Source organism: Schistocerca gregaria, chromosome X, assembly GCF_023897955.1.
Source record: "Schistocerca gregaria isolate iqSchGreg1 chromosome X, iqSchGreg1.2, whole genome shotgun sequence".
Taxonomy (NCBI): Eukaryota; Metazoa; Arthropoda; class Insecta; order Orthoptera; family Acrididae; genus Schistocerca; species Schistocerca gregaria.
Window position 1 is genome coordinate 744016684 of NC_064931.1, and position 22837 is coordinate 744039520.

Consider the following 22837-nt stretch of genomic DNA (forward strand, 5'->3'; position numbering starts at 1 on the left):
TGGAACTAATTAACCTCCAAGATAATTAACAAGTAAGTTGCTAAGGAGCTACATCTTTCATGTCATATTTTGCTTACATGTCTGCTAGATTCTGAACTTTGACACTGCACTTTTGTTGCTCTATTTTTTTTTTTTCAAGTCAGATGACACCAATCACTAATTAATTAGGCTATCCATTACGATTTTGGATAATTTAGCATAATGTAAAATTATTTTCAAGATGGATGTCATACTCTAATTAGGGTACTCTCAACATGCAAGCATAAGATGGTTCTATATACTTTTATAATTTATTACTCTTCAACATTTTTCATAAACCAGGAAACACCTAAGTCTTATAATCCATTCAAAGTAGCAAGGTCTAACTGAGCAGGTATTCAAAATGTTATGTAATTTCTGAGATTAAGAAAAATTTATATGGCACTTTTTAAATAGCCCACACCACCCAAAATTGCCAGTCTGCAACTGGAAAGCAATCATGCAACATCTTTATATCAGATTGAGTAAAGAATCTGTGTGAGATTAACAACCACTTAACATCTTTGTTTTACTAACTTGTAAAGATCTGTGATCATCAAATAACCATATAACATCTGAGTATCTTAAAATCTCAGGTGCAGTAGTAAACACACAATATCTAAATGTGACTGTTTCAGAAACATACATACTGGATATTTTAACTGTGTCAACTTTCTACATGACACTAATGTGTGCACTGCGTCTGTTGTGTGGTATTGCCATTTTGTCAAGTTATCACTATGATGCGATTTTGTTTCTGCAAACCGCACTACTGCTTGCGCGCATTGCTGTGGAGTCACCATTTTCACTTCATGCGACCATGCTGCAGTCTGGCGACTATACTTGGCACTTCTGATGTGGAAATATAAATTCTTTGAGATGCTCTACAATGTGGTGCATTTTTCATTGTCATATCTACTGTGGTTTCTCTCTCCTGGGTCCTTGAAATCAAGGAGGTTTGAGTGGGACCCCTGTATAATGTTAGGCTAGTCTACAGCAGCTTACTTCCCTCGCTGAGGAAATGGACACATTCAGAGCACTGCATTATGCTTCCTTACAGAGACCTATGACAGTGTGTCCATTATAAATGGGTAATACAGTCTAACAAATAATGGTTGCACTGTTGAGCGAAATAGAAACAGGAAAATGGTGCAAAAGGTGTGATCAGCATTTCATCACAGAACTATTTATTGAGTTATCAGTTATGGAGGAGATACATTATGAGACAAAAAAAACAAGACTTTTATTTCAATAACTGATGTTAGCAGCTTTCACTGTTTGGTAGTGCTGTGGGACCACATGAACCAAGTCTCTTCATCATAGAATGATTCACTACATACTTCACAGACTGATAAAATGCTATAAACTACTGTGAAAGGCATGTCAGACATCTCATGCATTACACAAGGGCTGTATCAAACTAAAACGTTTGCTCAGAAAGACCTTAATACACTGATAAAACAATGGAGACTTCAGGACGGAATATCAACAGCACGAGGAAAAGGGTCGATTGTTACTCACAACAAAGATGACACAGTGAGTTGCAGACAGGCACAACAAGAGAACTGTTACACATTTAGTTTTCAGCCAAAGTCTTCTTCAGAAAAGGAATCACATACACACATTCATTCAAATCAGCAAGCACACCTCATGCACACATGACTGTCATCTCCAGCAGTTCAGACTGAGAGAGTAATAATATTCAACAATCCAAGCTACCCAAGTAGCCTATGGATGAATACAGTAATTATTCTATACCTCAAATACATGTTAAATAAAAATCCAAATAGCGGCCACAATATACTGATCATGGTTAAATGAAAAAATAACATTTGCATTTCAGAACTTCCTACCTGAAGCTTCTACAATCTTCAAAATATACCACATTACACAGCAATAATCTGACTACTATGGTAATGAATGTCTTCTTTTTTTTTTTTTTTTTTTTTTTTAATGAAAATACAAAATATAGTTTCATACTCAGTTGCTACCTACAATTTCACAGCAATAAGAACTCCAGGCACAAGAAGTGATGAACCATTTAAAGTATGCATTTTTCCAACCATCCGCAATCCAAGTGAAAACAATGCCACAGCAGTAAATGCAGAACCCAATACCTGTCAAACAATAACAACAGAAATCAGTATGAAAGCATAGCAAAAAAGGTAAATTATAGCTTTCAACAAGAAAATATAAAAACACTGACTTTGTGTCACAGGCTTTCTCCCATTGAAGATCACAAAAGCACACAGCAGTAGCTACTAACTTGATACTTCATCAGGAGACTTAATGCCCTATAGTTAAGTACTTCGTTTACCCAGTATTTCAGTGAACAAGCAATACCTATGTGGACTACTAGCCTTCAACCCTTTTCTTGTGCAAAATGCCTGATAGTTTGACTGGCATGGATGGGTTTCATTTATGCATGTGTATGTACATGAGTGTGTGTGTACACATACCTCTCTGCTGCTCAGTACATCTTCTACAGAAGTTATCTAGTCACACATGCATACTTATATTTTATACCAGGCTTTTCACCACCACCATCAACCATATTTGACAGGCCATGGTCTTCAGCTATACCCATTTATGTTGCTTCTGAATCTTTTCTAATGTCATCTGTCTTCTATTACACTGTCATCTTATAATTTTCTTATGTCTTGGAATCAAGAAGAGCACTTTGTTAGTTATGTACCATCATTTTGTGTAACTGTATGTCCCACTCATGCCCTTTTCATTGAAATTACAGTCATAATTATGAATTCCACTCACATATTTGGGATATGACACATTTGTGTCCTTGAATGTCTCCTGCCATTGTCCCCTACATGAATATCTAGACTTCTCACAACTCTCAGTTGTTGAACTGTTTTCACATTACAGTTCTATACCTCACTGCCAGAAGTCAAAATCGGTAATTCATACTGATTGTCAGCTTTCCTTTTCAGATACATCAGAAGCTTCATTTTGAGTACTAATAATTTACCAAAAGCATACAAAGTCATTTTTATTCTTCTGTTCATTTCTTTTTATGTCCATCCACACATCTCGAATTACCACAAGTAAAGAAATTTGTCAACTGGTTCTATGACTTCACTGTTTACTTGCATAACTTTCTTTTCATTGTGTTCACATTATATTACTGTAATGCTTCTATAGTTGACTATCAGGCTCACTTTCAAACTGGCTGCATTAAGTCCTTCCATTTATTGTTGAAGTCACTAAAATGAAAGTGGTTCAGATACAATCCATTAACATGTATTTTTCTTCACTCTCCCATTTCAAGGATCAGGAAACTACTTCTAGGACCACAGAGATTAGTTTTGGTATACAAAGTCTCCCCGACTGGGTCCTCTTCCAATTCCGAATTTCTTACACTCCTGATAAAGTCTAATGGATGTGCTATCATGGCCACACAAATGAAGTATACTAACGTAAGTTGAATAAATATCCTGATCCTGGAGGGCTGTTAGTGCAGATATAATTGAAACTGAAGCTAAGACTTTCTCAAATTCTTCGAAACCATAACAAAGCAATAATTCATATTCTTGACTCCAGAGCCAGCTTGTTCCTTGCCTCTTGTGATCAAAAATTTATGTAGGCAGTAGAACAAAAGTAACTGTGGCTTTCATCACAGACCTCTTTCTTTAGAAGTTACTAGTACACACTTTAGAATGACTGTTTACAGAATGAATACAACACAGTATTTGAGTTGTACTGGTCATGTCAAAGATAAAGTGTAAATGCCACCTTAATTAATATTTTGAGTGGTTAAGCCATTCCAAAAGCTACTAGAAAAAAAAAGACATATTCTACACACTAAATTTTCACACATTTTAATTCAATCTGGTCCAAAATTCCACATGAACTGTTTGAATGTAAAAGAACGAATTTGACATAGCTACCAACTATTATTCCATGATTTTGGAAGATTACAATGTTTATTATTTGTTATGCTGCTGTACTTGTTAACATTTAACAATCTTTCTCAATGTTCACCTGATTTAATGAACAACAAGCATTAGAGTTTCACAAAATTTTCATACAGAATCTAACTGTTGAAATTACAGATCTCATTAAAAACTCAAGTAAATTCTAGATAATGGAAAACCAGACAAAAAGCAGGGAATAAATGTATTGGGAGGAGGGGGGATGGACACAAGCAGCAATGGATTAACAAGAGATCACACTTGTGATAATGAAGTGAAGGCAATCAAGAGCTTGAAAAATGGGAACTAAACTTGAAATAAAACAAGAGGATGGGGAGAAAAAGCATGAAGCCCCCCCCCTCCTCCCCCCCCCCCCCCCCCCACACACACACACATTTTTTATTAAAGATGCAATTATTACAGCAATTAATAATAATGTAGTATCTGATACCTTTAATAAGCCAGATATAATTGATGGCAAATGGTGATCAAATATCAAGTTGCCAATGATTCCAAAGATGGTCATAAACACAATGGGGTTGCACATAATGCTCCTTGCAACAGACAGAATCAAATATATTTTACTATGCTGCTGAAATAGTTCAGACGATGTTGTGCTATTGTGTCTTCCAATTTCCATTAAGATAAATCCTATAGGATTTAAAATTGCTAAGGATATGGGTGCCATCAAATACAGATAACTGGCATATTCAGGATGTACATTCGAATACAGGGCTGCCACTGAAAAGATTAGAAATTGAAAATCAGCTAATGTACTTTTATAAGACAAAGTTAAACTGGTGAATGGGCTATTCAAATAACAGTATCACAATTACTTTTACGAGGGTCACTCCAAAAGAAACACACACTATTTTTTTTTAATCCATCTTTTATTCTACATGTTTGAAAGTTTTACAGTGTGTAGATACATCCCTTAGGAATAATATTTTCATTTCTCCACATAATTTCCATCCCTCTCTACTGCCTTATGCCACTTGGAACCAGCGCCTGTATACCCGCATGGTAAAATTCTGGACCAACCTGTTGGAGCCACTGTTTGGCAGTGAGCACAAGGGAGTCATCATCTTCAAACCTTGTTCATGAATAGAGTATTTCAGTTTCCCAAAGAGATGATAGTCACATGGAGCCAGGTCAGGACTGTAAGGCAGGTGTTTCACTATTGTCCATCCAAGTTTTGTGATCGCTTCCATGGTTTTTTAACTGGCATGTGGCTGTGCATTGTCATGCAACAGCAAAACATCCTACTTTTGCCGATGTGGTCAAACACAACTCAGTCGAGCTTGAAGTTTCTTCCTGTCATCACATATGCATCAGAATTTATGGTGGTTCCACTTGGCATGATGTCCACAAGCAAAAGTCCTTTGGAACCGAAAAACACCGTAGCCATTACTTTTCCAGCAGAAGGTGTGGTTTGAATTTTTTTTTTCTTGGGTGAATTTGCATAATGCCACTCCATTGGTTGCCTCTTTGACTCTGGTGAAAAATGAGGGAGCCATGTTTCATCACCTGTCACAATTCTTCCAAGAAATTCATCCCCACCATTCTCGTACTGTTCCAAAAGTTCGCTGCATACCGTTTTTCTTGTTTCTTTGTGAGCCACTGTCAACATCCTGGTAACCCACCTGGCACAGACCTTTTTTAACGCCAACACTTTCAGTGTTCTGCAAACACTTCCTTCCCCTATCCCAACGTAGCGTGACAATTTGTTCACTATGATGCGTCTGTCAGCAGTCACCAGCTCGTCAATTCTCTGCACATTGTCTGTAGTGTGTGCAGTATGAGGCCTGCCGCTGCGAGGACAATCACGTAACCTGCTTGCCCACCGACTAACTGTACTGCGATTGACAGCAGCATCTCCATACATGTTTTTCAATCTCTTGTGGATGTTTCCCACTGTCTCATTTTCACAGCACAGGAATTCTATGAGAGCACATTGCTTCTAACGAACGTCAAGTTAGCAGCCATCTTGAAGACATGCTGTGACAGCACCATCACAGGAACAGGTTGAACTAAGTTTGAAAACAAGTGTGAAGGATGTATTTACACACTGTAAAACTTTCACACATGCAGAATGAAAACTTTATTTTTACAAAAATAGTGTGCATTTCTTTTGGAGTGACCTTCGTATATATTTGAGAATCATTACATTACTTAGGTGCATAATTACATTAGCTAACATATGTTTTGTACTTATGTCTGACATAATACGAAAAAAATTCTATCATTAGTCGTAATTGATTAGATATGCAAAATATAGAGCTAAAATACACAATAAAATTCCCCTTATCTGAGTACTATTCTTAACATATTTTTGTTCAAACAAATAAATCTATCATCATAGATTTCAAACTGAAACATAGAAATAAAAATGGCATGTGTAATTTTTTCTAAATAGTGCGGTGCATCCATAAAAGCATAAAATCATGAAAAAGTGATAATATAATGACTAATGTATTTCTAGTGATTTAGAAACAGTATGGACTAGGAAAACTTATCCATAATTACATGTTCACAATTTAGACACACACAACGTGAAAGGCAGAATCTGGTATCTGATGAAACATAAGAATGCAAATGAGACCCAATTTGGATTGGAAATTCCGAAAGAGGAATGCAACTATTATCATAGTAATTATGAAATGCTGCAAAGTTGCTCAGAATTATTCACTGTTTTTGTGAATTTCTTTATCGTTTCTTGTCACGACGTGTTTCGGGATTATTCCATCATCCAATGACCTGATAAGCAAGCAAAATTTATTTTTACATCTGGTAGATGTTACAATAGTCATTACAATAAAACACTTGACTGAAACTTCCTGGCAGATTAAAACTGTGTGCCGGACCGAGACGCAAACTCGGGACGTTTGCCTTTCGCGGGCAAGTGCTCTACCAACTGAGCTACCCAAGCACGACTCACCCACCGTCCTCACAGCTTTACTTCTGCCAATACCTCATCTCCTACCTTCCAAACTTAACAGAAGCTCTCCTGCAAACCTTGCAGGACTAGCACTCCTGAAAGAAAGGAAATTGCGGAGACATGGCTTAGCCACAGGCTGGGGGATGTTTCCAGAATGAGATATTCACTCTGCAGCAGTGTGTGCGCTGGTATGAAACTTCCTGTTCAGGTTAAAATTGTGTGCCAGACCGAGACTCGAAATCGGGACCTTTGCCTTTGCCTGGTAGAGTACTTGCCCATGAGGAACTGGCGGAAGTAAAGCTGTGAGGACGGGGCGTGAATCGTGCTTGTGGAGCTCAGTTGGTAGAGCACTTGCCCGCGAAAGGAAAAGGTCCGAAGTTGGAGTCTCGGTCCGGCACACAGTTTTAATCTGCCAGGAAGTTTCATATCAGCGCACACTCCACTGCAGAGTGAAAATCTCATTCTGGGAACACTTGACTGTTGTTTCATTGTAATTACAATTAGAGACACTCATAACATCTACCACATGTAAAAAAAAGAGACTTTGCTTACTTATCAGATCATGAGATGATGGGATAATCCCAAAATGTGCCTTAACAAGAAACACTAAAGAAATTCACAAAAAAACAATGAATAATTCTGAGTAATGTCACAGCATTTTTAAAGTCTATTTCATAGTTACAATTGAGATCTGATTCAATAAAGTTATGAAGAATGATATACATACATTTCATATTCAAAATAATGAGAGATGTCAGATATGAAGATTATCATTCAACACCAAATCACGCATGAGGATCCTCCTTGTACTGTGAATCACGCTTCAAAAAAATCTGTCTTGATTCTAAACCTATAATTGAGCAGTTACCACCCTGTACAACTAAAAAATCCGTAATACCTTTATAGAATGAGTCACATGCTGCTAATTATTCATGACAACACTACCTTGTTCATAATATTCTGTGAGAGCCACTATGCTTTTGTGGAAGAATTTTCATTTGTTATTCTCAGATGACCCAATTCTCTGAATTGTGTAAGATCTCTACTTCTTCAACATGTATAGAGATATAAATCAGTAGACAGTGTGACTTTTACTAAACCAATAGACTTTCATATCAATCTTCATACAGATACGAGGCTCACTGGCTATAGGCAACGGAAGTTGGAGGGGTTTGTGTCTTGTTTTAGAAGACACCATTTCACACACAATAACCTCGCAAGAGCAATGGCTCGACAAGATGAAATTTCTCTGGTTAAGAGTTGCTATCAATATTACTCCATGCACTAAAGAAAATTTATCAGCTTCCACTAAATTAGGATTCACCAAATGGCATGGATCCAAATATCTACACGACATTGTATTCTCCTCCTCAACTCTACTTCAGTTGTTCTACTGCATAGTAAACTTGTTGCTGATTCCTGCAAAAGCCTTTCTCAATTTCCACCTGAAATTTCTCCTAGATACTGAACTTTTCTTGGCTTTTCTTGATCTGCTGCTGCATTGGATCACCAAGCAAATGCAGACACTGTCCAAACATACAGCATCAACCGATTTATTATATTTTGTAACTCGGTTAACTCCTTTCCAGCTATTTCATCAGCTAATGAATATCACACTCTGAAAACACTGGATGCCTGATATTCAATCAGCTCAGAGGTTTTCATATCCCTGCCTCATGATTAAACAGAACAAAGTTCAAATGGTTTTCCCTTTTAACTCTCCACAAACTAAATATAACACAGGGCCGACCACAGCATGCCAGATTTCACGTGTGCAGCATGTGGAGGCCGTAGGCATGCTAAGGCCCAGTCTGTCACTCAGGTTTGCTTGGTCCTTCTCAGAAGAACCCAGAACAGCACAACATTTCATTTAACATTGCAATGCAGCATTTTTTGGCTGGCACAACTCTACTAGTTCAGCAGAACTGTGGTGGCAGTGCTGTTTAATTTTTGCTATTTGTTCATGGTATGAAGGACATTCACAGGTCTAGTGACTGTTTGCACAAAAAGAGGCAGTCTAGTGATCTATTCTCATATTCTTCTAAAATGAATGGGAACAACAGAAGAAAGAGACAAGAATTCTCAATTCCCGTAAGCAACGGCTACTGCTTATTTGCTATGAAATAACATTATAGTACCATGCAGAGAGAATTTAAACATTTAGATGACAATGAAAGAGCACAAAATTACAATGATCGACAGAAGGGGTTCATTGTTCTGTACCACAAGAAGTACTTTGTGCTAAATTTGCAGGCATGGAGCATTTGAAGAAATTGGTGGTATGAATAGTAAAATTCCTTAAGTTTCACCCTTTATGCCATCATCAGTTGCAACAGCTATCAATAGAAATGAAAGAAGAGTATGGAAACTTCATATATTACTGCAAAGTACATTTATTACGTCAACAGGCATGCCTGTAATGATTTTTTTATTTCAAACTCACTATTGTTGAATTTATGAAGGAAAAAGGAGTGCAGGAACAAAAATTAAAATATCGGGAATGGAGTGCAGACTTCGCATTTTAAGTAGACTTGACCACATATTGCCCACAGTAAAACACTGCAAGTTTTCTTCTTTCTGACTGGATAGGGATGCATTTAAAATGAAAATCATATTGTAGAATACAGTCCAGTTCCCTAAACTCACTGGCATTACAGAAAGTGTGAGGTTTGAAAATTCACTGTTACCTTTAAGATTTAAAAGGACAATTCTATGAAGGTTTTGAGGACACTGTCAGTCTTACATTTGTTTTAGAGACCATTTGTCATTTCAGGTGAAAGCACCCTGTGCACATGCAGATGTAACTAACTGACATGTGAGGTAATTTCAGGTGCAATGACAAATCTTTTCACATTAAAACTCTCCAGGACGTATACACTGCTTTCTTCAAGTAGATTTTCCAAGTCTCCAAAATGAGGTAGCAAGAGTGCTATAATATTTTGACCAACATATTTGTGTGAAAGACTGTTTTTCAATTATGAAGCTAATAAATCACAATTATGTGGCAACCTGAGTGCAAAACTCTATGAAATTGTCTGTGTTTGTGTATGTTGATAGTTGGTACCAGGTAAAAATCATAATATGTCTTCAGTGTGCCAAAAGTAATTCATTAATACTGAAAACTTGTTTTGTTTGTGATCTATGTTGTTGAGAAATGTGAAATATAAAAGCGACGGCACTGCCATTTAAATGTGGCACATTCACTGTTTTCCCCAGTTCCCCCTCCTCACGCTCAGATAGCATGGTGTGGCAGAGGGGGGAAATGATAAGCACGGCTGCGCACTCTGGCCTGTGCTCCAAAATCTTGGCCACCCCTGCTGTAACATCCCAGAAAAATATGGAAGAAGACAGTGACATGGGTGGTTTGGAGGATGAGGTCTTAGAAATTTAGAAGGTGAGAACAGCTGAAAAGTGTGCATAAGAAATTTGAATTACAGACTAAGACAATCAGAATCACTAAAAGTGTCAGGTTTCCTCCCACACAATCTCTCTCTTCACAGACTCAAAAATACGTTTACAATAATTTCACAAAAACTACTCATCACCTAATTCTGGTAGTACACTCTCAATAACACATTGTCACCCTCACGACTCATTGTTGCAGACCATTCATACAGTGAACAACCAAAAATCTACATTTATAATTAAAATATTAGCTTTCACTAAAAATAAAACTTACCTATCGGATAACCAATTGCAAAGTCATTACTCTGTGTACAAAAGATGGCGAAGAGCCCTGCCCGTGCAGGGTTCACAGGACGACTAATAAGTAATGTGATGATAACTACTAATAAAAATACAATGCTCTTTGCCACCAGTATTGACAATAAAAACGTCCAGTTCACCGTACGGAGGTCAAGCTCTGCTAAAGACAGAAATATAAGAGCTGGCAAAGAGAAAACTCTCACAAACGCATCCAACCCTTTAGTTTCTGCCTGGGATAGCAAATTCTGCCGTCCTGCAATATACCTGGAACAACAAGATATGAAACAGATACAGAACAAGACCAAACTAATGAAACAAAGGAAGCATTCAATGGAACATATACAACAATCAATTATCAACAGGTAGCGAAACATTTGGTATAAGGAGATTAACTGTCTTCGATTTGACGACTCTTCTTGAATACTTGAAGAAGATGCACTTTTTTCTACTCACTAGGAACACTTTGTCCCTCAAGCAACCTAAAGTAGATTGCTAATAGAAGAAAATCAAGTACTATCACATACTGTACGTAGAACTGTATAGGTATCCCATCTGGTCAAGATTTGCTGTTCTGTGGTCACTTACTTCAATATCTGTCATTCTGAAAGTCATACTATGATTGAAAGAGGGAATTTCAACATGATCTTTCTCAGTGTAACAGTTTCAGAAAAAGGAATTCAGTATTTTGGTCTTTCTCTGTCATCCTGTGGTTCAGTGCCACTATAGTCACTGAGACTCTTTACATACGGCTTTAATCCATTTACTGATTTAACGTACAACTAAAACTTTTCAGGAATTTGATAGATACAATTATACTTTTGAATTCATTAAACACTTCATGCACAGTTCAGCTTCTGTTAATTTTTGCTTCATTCAGTTTTCGTTTGTTTACAGGGTCTTGGCTACACAGGGTATACATAAAGTGTGAGAACACTTTCAATTATTTATTGCACAAGAACCAAAACTTGTACAGATATCATACATATGTCATTTTGAAGAGAAACCCTGAAAGTTCTTTTGCATGTATAGCACCACAGTGTAGTTTGGTAATTTGCTGATAGTCAGCGGTAGTCGCAAACATGCCGAGTTCAGGTGCGGAGCGAGCTTTCTGTGTGTTGGAGTTCGACAAAAACACCGGATCTCACTCCGTGTGACTTTTTTCTGAAAACACGTTAAAGATCTCGTGTATGTACTGCCCCTACCACATGATGTAGCAGAGCTCCGAGAGAGGATATGGGAAGCGACTGTCGCAATCAACGATGCCATGTTGGGGCGGGTACGGCTAGAATTCGATTAGCGTATTAACGTTTGCCGGGTTCGCAGATCGAATGTTTGTGAAAAAAAATTTCAGAGTTTCTCTTCAAAATATGACATCTGTACAATGTTTAGTTCTAGTGTAATAAATAGTTGGAAGTGTTCCCGTACTTTATGTACACCCTGTACAGCCAAGACCAAACCGGGGACGAAGCTCTCATTGCATCTGAAACAGCTTTTTAACAAAGCTGTCAGAACACAGTGGGCTTTTCCCAGGCCTCACAATTTTTGCTCAATACATACCTGTATGATATACTGTACAATAATCTTGATATCTGTACATTTATATCAACAAAAAGATAAATGTTTGATGTTACTGATCAGGTAAACTGAAATCTGTTATACACTTACTTAGCCTCCTACATGTCTTTAAATTTCTATTTACAATGCAGCCAGTGATGCTATAATGGGCATTACAATCAATGATTCCCTGTTCTGCATGAAATGAGTTGAAAAGTTTGAGCCTGTTTGTAACCAGCACATCTAAGATGATACCCTCATGAGTCAGTTCTCTGACTAACTGCTTATGGTAATTTTCAGATAAGACATTAAAAAAGGAGGAGGAGGAGGAGGAGGAGGAGGACACACAATTCTCTGTCCCAAAGTGACTTGGCCTGCAACTACTGAAAAGGCTGCTGTTCCTCTTCAGGAACCACACATTTGTCTGGCCTCTCAATAGATACCCCTCCGTTGTGGTTGCTCCTATGGTACGGCTATCTGTATCGCTAAGGTACGCAAGCCTCCCCACCAACCGAAAGGTTCATGGTTCTGAAGAAAAATTTGGAGCAGGAATTAAAATCCATGGAGAAATAAAAACATTGATGTATCCGTCTCCTACCTTCCAAACTTTACAGAAGCTCTCCTGTAAAGTTTGGAAGGTAGGAGACGGATACTAGCAGAAGTAAAGCTGTGAGTACAGGGCCTGAGTCGTGCTTCGGTAGCTCAGATGGTAGAGCACTTGCCCGCGAAAGGCAAAGGTCCCGAGTTTGAGTCTCGATCGGGCACACAGTTTTATCTACCAGGAAGTTTCATTACTCTCCTTGTCTATAACTCAGCACAGCAGGACAACTGGCAATAACACAGTGATCTTCTTATGCAATGCAGAGTCAAAGTAATTATTAATGATCAGAATTTATCATTTCCCAAATATTCCTATGTAGTAGATAGGAAACATCATGCACAGAATATGACATATCATTCTCATTCATTCAAATATTTTATCACAAAATGAAACGTCAAGGCTGAAACATGTACATAAAAAAAATATGAATACCTATAATACTAGGCGACTATCCTGGAATCAGTTATAGATTGCTTTTATAATGGCTTCCAGGGGCAACAAAAATTTAATTTTCAATATTCTGTTTATTTGTTGACCAAATTTAATAAATTTGAATCCTGTCGTAATCTACTCATTAATAGGTAAAATCTTATGTTAAGAATGTAACACAATAAGACAAGTATTGCAGTTAGAAACTGTGTGTTTGTCTTGAGGCAACATGACTGATGGCACGCATATGCCCAAAATTTAACCATCCAGTATTTGAGAATAAGGGCACTTAGCAACTTCCAACAACCTTCACAAACTTTTATAAACTTCTCACTTAGATGCTTAACAAATTGGGTGTACCAAAGTGTACCAAAGTGATTCTAATATTTATAATACGTAAACAACTTTTTATACTTTTAATACCATTTGGCGATGAGAGGAATAAGCCTTCAAAACTGGTAATAGTGTTATTAAAAAGGAATAGTTGCTATATTTTATTCCATAAATAAAAAATCAGCTTTACACATTTAACACTAGAACATCAAAAGGAGTTAAGAGTCATTATCTCTGCAATAATGAATTCAGTTTTTAAAATCTTTCTACCAAACCTGAATTTTCATGATTTCATGAATATTTCATGGAGTACGAGGCCTGTTCAAAAAATTCTGGAAGACGATTTTGTGCCAATGGTGTGTTGTAGTGAAATGCAGTTGGCATCCCTGCATACACCTGTGCTTAATGTGCAACTGCTGGAAGCTTCACTGTGGTATGTCTGTTAGTTATTTTTCAGTGCTGTATTGAGTAGAATGTTGTGTCACACAGTCTGCGAATTTCAAAATGGCAGAGTTAGAGGAGCAACACGTATGCATTGAATTTTGCGTGAAACTCAAGAAAACCTTCACAGACACACACCAAATGATTCAGGAAGCCTGCAGTGATGACTGCTTAAGCTGTACTTAGTGTTACAAATGGTTCACATGGTTTAAAAATGGTCACACAGAAGTTAAAGATGACCCTCATTCAGGACACCCTTAGACATTTACTGACGGTGTTCGTCAATAATGTCAATGAAATTGTGTGTGCAAATCAAAGACAGACTGACTCACAGAAATAGCAGAAGAATGAAACATTTCAGGTGGATCATACACAACGCAGCATCTTGGAATGCATTGTGTTGCCGCCAAGTTCATTGCACAGCTCACCAGCCAAGACCAGAAAGACCTTCGCTTTGCAATCTGTGAAGAGCTTTTGGATCATGCAAATGAGAATGAGATGTTCTTTAAGAGAATCATAACTAGCGATGAGCTGTGAGTCTATGGTCATGATGTTGAGACCAATGCTCAATTTTCACAATGGGTCGGAAAGGTTCTCCAAGACTGAAAAAAGCTAGTCAGATTAGATCAAATGTCAAAAGCCATACTGATAAGTTTCTTTGACTTTGAAAGATTAGTTCATCATGAATTTGTGCCACAGGGAGAAATTGTTAATCAATGGTACAATCAAGATGTGCTGTGAACCGGTGAGAAAATGTGAGAAGGAAACGGCCTGAAATGTGGTCAGACAATTGGTTCTCACATCATGATATTGCACCTACACATTCATCCCTGTTGGTGTGTGATTATTGCACAAAAAATGAAATCACTGGCCTGCCTCATCCTCCATACTCTCCAGACCTGACCCCTGCTGACTTCTTTTTACTTCCAAAGATGAAAATCCCATTGAAAGGACAAATATTTGAAATGATAGAAGAGATAAAAGAAAATTCGCAATGGCACTTCACAAAATCCAGCTAGAAGCGAACCAAGACTGCTTCTGGAAGGGGAAATGATGTTGGGAGCAGTGTATCAATTGAGGAGGAGAGTATTTCGAAGGAGACCATGCACAGTAAGTGAAAGGTAAGTGTAGAAAAAATTTGTGAACAAAGTTCCGGAATTTTTTTGAACAGACTTTGTATATCTAGAAGAGCAGAAGGAGTCAATTGATCCCTTATGTAACTCCTTTTTATAATATATTTATATAAGTACTTGCTTTTGATATTGCTTTGGTTAACAGTCACTGTCTTGAATGATGATATACACAGTCACAATGGTTTCCACACTGGACATTTTGACATAACTTTTCAATCATATTTCATGTGCTGCTGTTGTTACTGAGCTCACCAGTTACTGTTTACTGTTCCTTTTCCTTTTTATTCCCTGTAACATGTATTTTCTATTATGTTGTGTCAGTGTAGTTTTGTTAATGAAGAGATTTTTGGTACAGATAGTGAATCAGAAAGTGACTTATCGGGTTCACATGATGAGAGAGACAGAGAGAGAGAGAGAGAGAGAGAGAGAGAGAGAGAGACTAATAAAGAGTTACCATAAGGAATGTCTATCCATTTCATTTCTTTCCACAACAGTCTCATGAGTCAACTGATATAACAGTGAAGATGGTAGCTAGGGATTGAACAGAATGAGGGTGGTCATTAACATTTCATCACCTGGAAGGAGGACTGCTTTGCATGTCCTACAGGAAAGAGGAGAGCCTACTGCATTTGTCTGCCACTGAGTGGATGATCGCATTATCACTGACTTCTGACTTCTTTTTGATGAATCAATGCTGCATATCATTAAAAAAACACACAGAACCATATGCTCAAAATGAAACAAAAACGTCATTTGGACTGTAATGTTGAGAAATTGGAGACAATGACTGGTATCACTAATGCCAAGAGGTCCTTTTTATATTTAAGGCGTTTTCGTGGATGACATTTGTCCACATTCTTATAGGCCTAATTTTATCAGGGATAAAAATGATGAAAGACCATTTTCTATGAACTTATCATATTCCTTTGCCTCAATGAAAAGACATCCAGAGCTCAATGCTTCCTGCTGAAAAGTTCATGCTTATTTCTGAAATAGGGAACAGGTTCATGCAAAACTACTACTGTCCTGATGAAAAGATTGCAACTGATGAGCAATTACTTCCAAGCAAAGAAAGGAGTGGGTTTACTTAGTTCATGGCAAACAAGCCTGACAAACATGGACTCATGTTCTGAATACCTGCAGAAGTGACATGTTTTGTCTTTTCACAGATTGGTGAGGAAGTAGGCTGACCAGACAACCAGCTATTGGGACAGTGTGTCATTTTGCATCTAATGGAGTCATTTCTAAACCAAGGAGAGAACATGATTGGGGGGTTGGGGTGTGGGATTGAAGGGACCAGACTGCTAATGTCATCGGTCCCTTGTTCCACGATAAAATCACACGAAATAAAAACTGTCAGTCGTTAAAAACGGAGAACTGAGACAAGGGACGACACAATACAAGAAAGACAGACAAAGACCAGACAAACGGAACTAAAATCACACCGAGTGTGAAGGTGGTTGGCCGACCATGAAAATAAGGAAAAGCCAACCACCAAATGACATTAAAACCCACAGTTTAAAACCACAGGCCAAAGGCCCAAGTCAATACAGGAAATAAAAGGACAAACACTCAAATCATACGATAAAAACCCCCTGCCCGAATAAAACTCAACACGAGGTCCGCCATAGCAACGTCATCACATAAAAGGGCAGGGAGGGTATCAGGCAGCGCAAACGTCTGCCTGAGTCCTGTTAAAAGCGGGCAATCCACCAAAATGTGGACCACCGTCAGAGCTGCCCCGCAGCGACATAGCGGTGGGTCCTCCCGGCGCAACAAATGGCCGTGCGTCAGCCACGTGTGGCCAACGCGCAGCCGGCAGAGGACGACAGAGTCCTTCCGAGAGGCCCGCATGGAGGAGCGCCACACACCGGTCGTCTCCTTCACCGCCCGAAGTTTGTTGGGCATGGGCAGGGTGCGCCACTCATCACCCCAGGCACCAAGCACTTTCTGGCGCAAAAGCGACAGGAGATCACACTCCATAAGGCCGAGTTCCAGAGCCGGTGAACTCACTGCCTGTTTAGCCAGCGTGTCAAGCCGCTCATTGCCCGGGATGCCGACATGACCTGGGGTCCAAACAAAGACCATGGAGCGGCCGCAACGGGCAAGAGCATGGAGCGACTCGTGGATGGCCATCACCAGACGGGAACGAGGAAAGCACTGGTCAAGAGCTCGTAAACCACTCAGGGAGTCACTACAGATGACAAAGGACTCACCTGAGCGGGAGCGGATATACTCTAGGGCGCGATAGATGGCAACCAACTCGGCAGTGTATACACTGTTCCCGGGTGCCAGCGACCGTTGCTCACAATGATCCTCTAGAGTAAGAGCGTAACCAGTGCGACCAGAGACCATCGAACCGTCGGTATAGGCCACGGCAGATCCGGGAAACTCGGCAAGGAGAGAAACAAAGCGGCGGCGGAGGGCCGGAGGAGGGACCGAGTCTTTCGGACCCTGTGCCAAATCCAGCCGAATGCATGGTCGGCACACACACCAAGGGGGCAGACGGAGATTGGCCCGGAAAACAGGCGGGAGAGGAAAAAACTCAATCCCACACAGTAGAGCCCGGATGCGAACCGCGATCGTACACCCTGACCGGGGCCGCCTGTCTGGAAGATGGACGATCGAGTGCGGGAACAGGAGACGGTAGTTGGGATGCCCTGGCAAGCTACAAACGTGGGCAGCATAAGCGGCCAGAAGTCAGTCGCGCCGGATCCGCAATGGAGGAACACCAGCCTCCACAAGTAAGCTGTCAACAGGGCTTGTCCGAAATGCTCCTGTGGCGAGTCGGATCCCGCAGTGATGGATGGGATCCAGCAATTGCAATGCTGATGGCGATGCCAAACCATAAGCCACACACCCATAATCAAGGCGGGACTGGATCAGCGCTTGATACAGCCAGAGAAGGGTGGACCGATCGGCACCCCATCCGGTGTGGCTAAGGCAACGGAGAGCGTTTAAATGCCGCCAGCATGTTTGTTTAAGCTGCCTAATATGAGGCAGCCAAGTCAACCGGGCATCAAATACCAGTCCCAAGATCCGATGCGTCGCTACCACAGCAAGAGGTTCACTGTCAAGGTAAAGGCGTGGCTCAGGGTGAACCGTGCGACGCCGGCAGAAATGCATAACGCAGGTCTTAGCGGCCGAAAACTGGAAGCCGTGCGCTACAGCCCACGACTGCGCCTTGCGGATAGCGCCCTGCAGCTGGCACTCAGCAACTGCAATGCCAGCGGAGCTGTAGTAGAGGCAGAAGTCGTCTGCATACAACGAAGCTGCGACGGACGATCCCACCGCCTCAGCGAGCCCATTGATCGCAATTAAAAACAGGGAGACACTGAGGACAGACCCCTGTGGGACCCCGTTCTCCTGGACCCGGGAGGAACTATGGGACGCAGCAACTTGCACGCGGAAGGAACGAGACGACAGAAAATTCTGAATAAAAATCTGGAGCGGGCCCCTAAGACCCCACCCATGAAGTGTGGCCAGGATGTGATATCGCCAAGTCGTATCGTACGCCTTCCGCATGTCGAAGAAGACGGCAACCAGATGTTGGCGGCGTACAAAGGCTGTACGTACAGCAGACTCTAGGGAGACCAGATTATCGACGGCAGAGCGGCCTTTACGGAACCCACCCTGAGACGGAGCCAGAAGGCCTCGAGACTCGAGGAGCCAACTCAACCTCCGGCTCACCATACGTTCTAGCAACTTGCAAAGAACGTTGGTGAAGCTTATGGGGCGGTAGCTGTCCACCTCCAGCGGGTTCTTGCCAGGTTTCAACACGGGGAGGATGATGCTTTCTCGCCATTGAGACGGGAACACACCCTCAACCCAGATGCGGTTGAAAACATCTAGGAGGCGTCGCCGGCAATTCACAGAGAGGTGTTTCAGCATCTGGCTGTGGATGCGGTCTGGCCCAGGAGCCGTATCAGGGCAAGCAGATAGTGCACTCTGGAATTCCCAGTTGCTGAAAGGAGCATTGTACGACTCCGCGTGGCGCGTGTGAAAGGAAAGCCTCCAACTTTCCAACCGCTCTTTCCGGGAGCGGAAGGCCAGTGGGTAATTCGTAGATGCGGAACACTGAGCAAAATGCGCTGCTAACCGGTCCGCAATCGTGTCGGAGTCAGGACACACCACTCCATTCAGCGAAAGCCCAGGGACAGAGACAGGCGGCCGATAGCCATGGAGTCGCCTAATCTTAGCCCAAACCTGCGATGCAGAGGTACGGACGCTAATGGTGGAAACATACCGTTCCCAGCACTCCTGCTTCCGTTGGCGAATAAGGCGTCGGGCACGGGCACGGAGCTGTTTAAAAACGATGAGGTTCTCCAAGGACGGGTGCCGCTTATGGCGTTGAAGAGCCCGCCGGCGATCTCTAATCGCCTCTGCGATCTCGGGCGCCCACCAAGGCACAGTCCTCCGCCGAGGGGACCCGGATGAACAGGGAATCGCAGATGCCGCCGCAGAAACGATGCCGGTGGTGACCGACTGAACCACCGCATCAATGGTGTCATGGGAAGGAGGTGCGATAGTGGCGAGAGAGGAGAACAAGCCCCAATCAGCCTTATTCAACCCTCCAGCACTGGTCAGTGCCAATAAGACACGCGGCGGCATGTAGGTCCGCATCCAATGGGCTACAGTCTGCCTGCCTTCCTACTTAGTCTTTCTTAAAATGGAATGCTTAGTAAAATGAACCAGTATGCTTTGCTTCATACTATTACAACAACAGTAGTTACATTATATAAAAGCTCTGTTCTTTCTGATTCGAACAGATAACATACAGTCTGTGAAGTAAGTTCATGATTAGGTTAATTAGTAAAAAAACTGTATTTTACAACAAATTAAGACATATACATACATCTTACATGAACAAAAATAATGATTTTGATTAATAATGCATCCAGTCATCTGCAGCATCAATAATTTCTTGTCATTTCCGAGGCATGCTGGAAAACCAAGTTTTCTGTGTATTCACTTGGAGCTTGACGCAATGTTAAGAATGGGCTTCCCAAAAAGAAAAAAAAGGTTAATAATTATTTTTCCATTTTTGGAGTCACTTTACCAACTGACACATGTTCTTCAAAGTCCTTTACATTTTTAACCAGTGTACAATATGTTACCTACTTTTGTACAAATGACTCTGATTTCCCCAAATATTTAGATGCCGTGGAATGACTCATTTTAGGACCTTTGTGGTGACTACAGAGAAAAACAACCACAAAACTTGATGCATAAGCTGCATTCATCTCTCTTGTGTATCTCAGTCAAGAATTCAAAGTAAACTAATGTCTTATGGACAATGTATGAAGGACAAAGGTTCCCTCTATTGAGCTGTGAAAGAACTAATGCAATATCTTTTACCATCTGTGTGTAATGCCAACCATGCTCTTACTTAACAGATTGCATATTACATTCAGTAATCTCATATGAGTAATTAATAATGTACTTCCACACAGTGTAGCATTAAAGAAATAATTAACAAGTAGAATGCATGGATGATTGATGATGGAAGTATCATACTGGATTCATTGATTGTTTTCATGTGGAAGACATGATGATCTGATCCTGGTACACACTAAATCTATGTTAAACTTAATACTAGATTGAGTATGGCTATGTAGCATTCATGACAAATAGCTAGCGTGCAATGCTGTAGCCTGATACAACGTCTGCTGAGATCATGCACAGTGCTTACTCATTATTAAGCTTCAAATAATTCTCAACTGATTTGCTTGCATTCGAGATCTAACTTCAAAGTTATTAGAGATATCGCAGATATCAGTATTTCAATAGAAGTATCATGACTGCTCAGATTAGTTCGAGTCTTTAATACTTGAATATTCTTTCACTTTTAAAAGTAGAAGTAGTTTCAGTTCTTAGCACAGGTCAAGAATACTGACCACCAGTGTTCCCTAATGAACATGAAATTGCCTGCCTTGTACTTGTGCAAACCAGTCCTTTGTACCAACTAGCTAACACAACTGGATTAGGAATTCTCTGGAGCTGCTCAAGCTGGTGGCCAGACCCTTGCCATCATGACCGAACAACAGTTTCATGCTCTCAAGATTCTAAGATCTTAGCTGGCTGGGATTTCTTCAACAAGTGTGTTATGTTACAGCCTTCTCCAGCATATGTGTTATGTTACAGTGCCAGCTGTTGGTTTTCATGACGAGTGCTGAATTCAGTATTGATTCAGAAGTTTTGATTTCGATGGTGGAGAAATGACCAATCCTGTGGGATACAACAACCAAAGAATATAAGGACAGATGACTAACTTTGCAAGTGTGGACGAATGTATGTGGACACCTACAAGGGTACTAACATCTGTGTTGTCCATCCTAGTGCTCTCTTGCTCAGAACTCGACTACAGTACTTCCAGTGCATCTGCCGTTTGCATGGACAAGGCCACTAGTTTTTTTACCGGCCGGCAGAAATGCCTGCCCTACAAAAATTCTTGTCATGGACAAGGACCCTTAGGTGTTGTTGCGAGGATAAAAAAAAAAGTATACATTGTTTTTGATAATACGGGAAATTGATGACAGGGCCACAGCTTACTAGGTCCTTTAATAGCACAAGGTCTCCTCACAATTCAGGGGCCATAGAAACTCTATTCCCTTCTTTAACAGATGGGTAAGTGGTCTTGCTTTTTCCACAAACTTCAGCACAACTTTCTATATAGTTAGCCAAACCTGAAAAGGACTGAAGCACTTTTTCTGTAGAAGAGGTAAGGAATTTCCACATGGCTTGTACAAGATGGGGTCCTGTTTATACACCATCCTGCCCGATATTAGGGCCCAAGTAATGAACTTACTTCAATACACAATTACACTTTTCCAAAGGCTTGCTTGTGCCACTTGCAATCAACTAAAGACACCTAAAATGTACCATGTGATCTATGAGGTCCTTATCAAATTCTATTGTCTAAGTACATCATACACTACTCTGGTTTGAGATCTCTCAATACCCTGTCCAACAGGTGTTGAAATGTTGCCAGTATATTTTTCAACCCAAATGGTATTTGGCTGTACTGGTAATGATTGGATAGAATCGTATATGCTGTCTCATGTCTGTTTTCTGGCACTACCTCCAACTGATTGCACCTGCTTCACAAACCTATGGTCATAAAATAATGGAATTGCCACATGTTATTGAAAGTTTCGTGACATTTGCAAGGGGTATGCAACTGTGACTGTACATTGACTCAAAACCAACAGTCACAACAGAATATATAGGCCCTACTGCCATATGCGTTCTTCTTTGGTACAATAATTACCAGTGCCACTCACAGGCTGGTACTCTCTTCAATTATTCCCTCATGGAGTTGTTTGTTTGTAAATTCCTCTATTGCTGATTGGAGGTGAAGTGGAACTAAGTACAGTTCCCTGTACACTGGCCATTAGTTACCAGTGAGAATCTTATGCTGTGTTACTGCTGTAGCTGGCAATAGCCTGGAAGGGTTGAATAATCCTTTGTATTCCACTAACAACTTTTCCATTACCTGCCTATCACTTCCTTGCAAAGGTAGCACTTTTCCCCACATTGAAGCTAAACCAGCATACTGTCCTGGCTTAGAACACACTATGCTGAAACCTTTATCCAACTCTTTTTCTTCCAAAACTTCCAGGATGCCAATCAGTGCACCTCACCAGAAGGCTATATTACCATTGGCCTAAAATGATCTACACTAACGGGCACTACTAAACTTCCCTCAGCCTCGTGGATGTATGACAAACTGCACAGTATAAAGCACCACACCTTG

General features: G+C 40.5%; 1 protein-coding gene across 4 annotated transcripts in view; it reads right to left on the minus strand.

The window, feature by feature from the left end:
• Positions 1–22837, minus strand: part of LOC126299012 (integral membrane protein GPR155) — a 157391-nt gene that overhangs the window by 75137 nt on the left and 59417 nt on the right. For all 4 annotated transcript variants that reach the window (XM_049990648.1, XM_049990645.1, XM_049990647.1 and 1 more), the window contains exons 3-5: positions 10565–10854; positions 4399–4688; positions 2014–2135 (exon numbers count right to left, since the gene is read on the minus strand). In XM_049990648.1, coding sequence (XP_049846605.1) covers positions 2014–2135; positions 4399–4688; positions 10565–10854 — 702 coding nt within the window. The remainder of the gene's footprint in view (positions 1–2013; positions 2136–4398; positions 4689–10564; positions 10855–22837) is intronic.